This window comes from Neltuma alba, unplaced genomic scaffold, assembly GCF_004799145.2.
Source record: "Neltuma alba isolate B1F8T4 unplaced genomic scaffold, ASM479914v2 tig00006599_pilon, whole genome shotgun sequence".
NCBI lineage: Eukaryota > Viridiplantae > Streptophyta > Magnoliopsida > Fabales > Fabaceae > Neltuma > Neltuma alba.
This window is the reverse complement of record NW_021634508.1, coordinates 25124-30129: the sequence shown is the minus strand read 5'-3', so window position 1 is coordinate 30129 and position 5006 is coordinate 25124. Positions and strand designations below refer to the sequence as shown.

At 31.9% G+C, this 5006-nt stretch overlaps 1 protein-coding gene across 1 annotated transcript; it reads right to left on the bottom strand.

Annotated features, from left to right (window-relative positions):
- Nucleotides 1-2078: 2078 nt before the first annotated feature.
- On the bottom strand, nt 2079-3462 carry LOC114750644 (probable glutathione S-transferase parC). The gene is made up of 2 exons (XM_028939244.1): nt 3094-3462; nt 2079-2438 (listed from the first exon to the last, which is right to left on the bottom strand). The coding sequence occupies exons 1-2, from the start codon at nt 3406-3408 to the stop codon at nt 2094-2096; spliced, it is 660 nt and encodes a 219-aa protein (XP_028795077.1). The 5' UTR covers nt 3409-3462; the 3' UTR covers nt 2079-2093.
- Between the last annotated feature and the right edge of the window lie 1544 nt (nt 3463-5006).

Genomic DNA, 5006 nt, shown 5'->3' with positions numbered 1-5006 from the left:
ATGTGAGATGGTGACACGTGGCAGCGGAGCTGAGGTGGCAGTGACATGTGGAGATGAGGTAGTAGCGACACATGGCGGTGGAGGTGAGGTGGCAATGACACGTGGCGGCAAAGGAAAGGTGGCAACGACAAGTGGAGATGAGGTGGTGACATGTGGCCGCGAAGCTAAGGTGGCATTTTAATTTTTTAAAAAAAATATATTAGTGACGGAATTGAAAGTCCATCAATAATTAGTGACGGAATCAGAATTCCATTGGTAATTAGAGACAGAAAAATTCCGTCAGTAATTAGTGACATAATTCGGATTCCGTCGGTAATTACTGATGGAATTCTGATTCCATCGCTAATTCTGTCGGTAATCCAATTAGTGACGAAAAACTTAGTGACAAAATTAATTCTGTCGCTAATTCCGTCGATAATAGGATTCCGTCGGTAAATTCCGTCGCTAATAAGATGTTTTTTTGGTAGTGTTTTTAAATTTTATGTGACTTTATAATTAAATTCTACTAAATGTTAACATTTCAAAAATATAACACATAGTCATGCATGTACAATTAGAGAATTTGATATAATGAATATAAAAAATTTAATATAAGTATTGCACTAAAGTAAAAATAAAAGATATTGGCTTTTGTGTTTCCATGGTATTAAAATCCAACTGAATTAACCGGTCTAGTCTAATCAAGCATTTTATATGGATTGATCGGTTATATTTTATTTTATTTTTTTAATTATCAAGTTTGAAATGATATCATTTTGAGTAAAAAAAAATAGCAGTCCAATCATATTTGTTCGTCAGCACCTCTGTAAGATTATGTGTGGTTTTTATTTTATTTTAAGAAAATCAGCATACATACGTTATAATTAACCAACTTAATTTTTTTAATCTTTTTAAATTAGTAATTATTTAACTTTTATATTATGGAATGGAAGTAATACGTACAATGATTTTTAAATCAAATTTTATCTTGCCCTTTCTAAATTCCAACTGAAATAACCATACAATCCCCACTAATTATCAAATCACAGAAGTCATAGCGGAGAAATTGATAATTTCACAGCAAAAACTAAATTACTTATTAACCAATTCAATATGCATTATCGGAAATTAGAGACTGCTAAGGCAAAAGACCTGAAAACAAGCAAGTTGCAATTTGAGGTGCCACAAGTCAAAAACATTTAACATGCACAACTACTATAAGTTTGAAAAAAATAGATAAATATGACAGATAAAATAAATTTAAGTCTTATATTTAAAATTAAAATAAAAATCAAAACATCTCTTACATTAAAAAGCGGAGGTAGTATTTCTCTGTGATCCCATTTTCTTTCCTCATCTTGCATGCTTTGTTTAGTTTTGTCCTTTATTCATGATACTGTCGTTCCGTTGACCATAGTTGATACTAACTTTTGATTCTCTAGTTAAGTAATTTGAATAGATTAAGAGAATTAATTTAGTTATTGATAATAAATACTTATTATCTTTTCTAAAATACCTTTACGAATAATGTGTATTAATTAATATTATCATTTGATGATGTTTTCAACATGTATAAAAACTATCTTAAAAAAATAGATAAATGTGATAGACAAAATAAATTAAAACTTTATATTTAAAACTAAATTAAAAGTGAACCCGGAACAGTAATACTGGTAAGAGAACTTGAAAACATGACAAGATACCTATTTCTCCTTGTCACGATTCATTGAGAAAGGGTACCCTGAAACTTGGGTCGATAAGGAATGCAGGTTCAGGCACAGGCGCACGGCACAGGTCAAAGCCCTCAAGATGTGTAACTAAGGGCCTAATTAGAAAGAGCCGCACTTCTCAGACAATAAGATATACTTCGAATTTTATAGTTGAGCTACGCCTTCTTACTACACATTGTGGGTATAAGAGACCAAGTACCAATACAACATTGTAATAATGACTGACAACACATAATGGGTATAACAGACCAAGTACCAATACAACAGCTACAAACGCCTCACTGACAAATCTAGTATGGCCCACCAAACTGCCATATTATTATAACACTAGTATTCAGAACGTGAAGCCAATGATCCCTCGAAGATCATTTGTCTCCTATGAATCTACTCAATTCCAAACCACTTCCTCATCTGAAGCAAAAACTCATAGACCTTGTGCTGATCAGGAAGAGACTTGGACACACTCTCTTTCTGCATGCATCTTTTGGCCCAAGCAATGAATTTGGGGCACTCAGCCTCTATCTTGAAGTTACCAAATGTCTCATAGGCTTCAAACCAACAGAAGAATGGAACAAGTGCTACATCCACATATCCAAGATTGTCCCCTCCAAAGTAGGGCTTGTCTCCCAACTGTTCCTCCAACAACTTCACGTACTCCACGAACTCCTTCTTTGCAGCTTCTTGGTCTTCTCCTTTGGTAGCCCATAGTCTCCTTCCCACATCATGTATCTGTTTCAAGTTGAGAACTTGGTCATGAAATGATAGACGAAGGAAAATCAAACAGCAACAATGCCCTATTTTCTCTTAAAGAAACAATACTATGACGGGGAAAGAATCAGTCGCTCACGGGTTAGTATGCTTTCTCGCCAAAATTGAAAACAAAAAGCATCAATATATGTATAGCAAAGATGACGTTTAAGAACAACTCAAAACTTTATAGAAACATGCAATTATTAGTACTGAACCAGAAACATTTTGAAATTTAAATAAGATAATAACTATCCGAATATGTTTTCCTTCTTGTCCTGTAAAATAATGCAGAGGAATGTAAAAACAGGACTTTCAAAATTAGAAATCAGCCCCGCAAGTTGGTGAGACTCAGCAAGCATGGCTTCTCATTTGCATGCAGACAAAGGAGAAATCGACATGATTTGCATAATCTTCTGGAAAAAAAAAATAAAACCAATAATAGAAGCTCCAATATTATATATTATCCATATTTTATTCGCTATCCACTCGGCCATGCAAAAATCGCCAACTTCATTTCTAATATTCGATCAAAATCGTCCGCATCAAAGCTAATGAGCAAACAATGCGAAGAAATAATAGCAATCTAAAGAAGTTAAAGTGAAGAACTGAAAAGTAATGAAGCGCAGAAAAGAACCTTCTTGTCAACGAAGTCGGCCCAGAATCGAGCTTGGGCTCTGTGATAAGGATCGGAAGGGAGAAGAGGGGACTTGGTGTTCCAGACCTCATCAATGTACTGCACAGCAATAAGAGACTCACAAACGGGTTTGCCATTGTGAATGAGAACAGGGATCTTCTTGTGAATCGGGTTCATTTGAAGAAGTAGAGGGCTCTTGTTCCTCAGGTCCTCATCTTTATACTCATACTGGATGCCTTTCTCAGCAAGTGCAATTCTGACCCTCATCCCAAAGGGACTTGGCCAGAAATCCAACAGAGTCACCTCATTTGCCATTGCTGCCGGATAAAACAATAACCAAATGCTCAAGAAGAAATAACGATTGAGAGAAATGCAGATGTGAGGACTGAGGAAGAAGGGCTTGGATGCCTCAATTTATAGGCTCGGAACAGTCTGGTAGCTACAATGGGGATCCCAACGCATGCGCGAGGCGGCGACGGAATCCGAGGTCAATAAAGCATAAACAAATATATACAAAGACTCGTAAAATAATAATAATAATAATACCTTTTATCTTACTTATATTATAGTCTACGAAATAAGATATTATAAATAAGACCAAGAGATAGTAATAATAATAATTTTTTTGCTCTATTTAGTTTTAAATAATTAATTCACAAATAACAAAAAGTTAGATAAAAACTAATAAATATGTTAAAAATATTATACTTTTGTTTCTAAATATGCTTTAATAATAAATGAGAAAAAAAATATAAAAAAATATGTAGAAAGATATGGTGTGATAGATTATGACAAATAAGAAGAAATAAATCGTTGAGGGTAAAATTTTAAAAATATATGAAGTATTAAGTGAAAAGAAATCTAATTAAAACTTATAAAATAGACAATATTTTTGTCTGAATTTAAAACATATAAATAAGACAAGAAGAAGTAATAATTAAAAATTATAATTGCTTATGAATTAATACAATTTTTCAGTTACGAGGCAAATTTGTTTATCAACGCGAAACTGTTATGATTGTTATTTAATAATAATAGAGAGATGCGCCTTGGGAGGATACTTCCTCTTTTATTACCCAAAAAATTATTAAAAAAAAAAATCCCTCCCCAAAAGCGTCTTGACCTGTCCTGCGGAGTTCCACGTTCGCCACCACTTTGGATAATTTGCACCTTTGTGTCATGGCTTCCGTCAGCATATTCTCGTTTTTTGACTTTTCTTCTCACTTGTTTTTTTAAGGAGAAAAATGTTTTCTTTTATGTTAAACTTGATAGGAAATAATATTTGAGTTTTAAAATATTAAATTAATTATAGTTAAGTTTTTAAAATGTTAAGAAAAGGGCAAAAGTATATATTTAGATATTTAATTTTATATAAAATTCTAGTTTGGGCTCTTAATTTTAAACTTTTAACCTTAAAATCATTAGTTTTAATAATGATTTTTTGTATTAAACATGGTTGATTTAAAATTAAATTTAATAAACATTTAAAATTTTTTTATCAATATTCAAAATCTCAACATCATTATGTTTTAAACAGTTTTAAAGTTAAAAAACTAAAAAAATTTTAAAAGAAAACTTAAAAGACCAAATTAAAATCTTCTATAAAATTAAAAGAGTAAAAATATACTTTATCCTAAAAATAAATTGCAGGCCTCAATTATAAACTAACAGTTGTATCTAAAACTTACATATTCATTTATAATTGAAACTTTTAAATCTACAGTGGTCTGAATTAACATTGATATCTTTCTTTTTTTTTTTAAATAAGAACTGAGCATCTAACTACTATTAGTTTACTTTTTCGAGACCTAATTGTCGTTCTTGCAAGTTTTATTAGCATAGTAGATAGATTAGAATATTTCAATATAACTATTTATAATGTAGTGCCACTATTTTGGTCCACCACTATACTA

Bases quoted from the DNA above. Each gene is read 5' to 3' on its own strand.
- LOC114750644 (XM_028939244.1), bottom strand. From the start codon at position 3,408: ATGGCAAATGAGGTGACTCTGTTGGATTTCTGGCCAAGTCCCTTTGGG. The intron at 2,439-3,093 runs GTTCTTTTCTGC...AACTTGAAACAG, and splicing joins CCGACTTCGTTGACAAGAAG to ATACATGATGTGGGAAGGAG.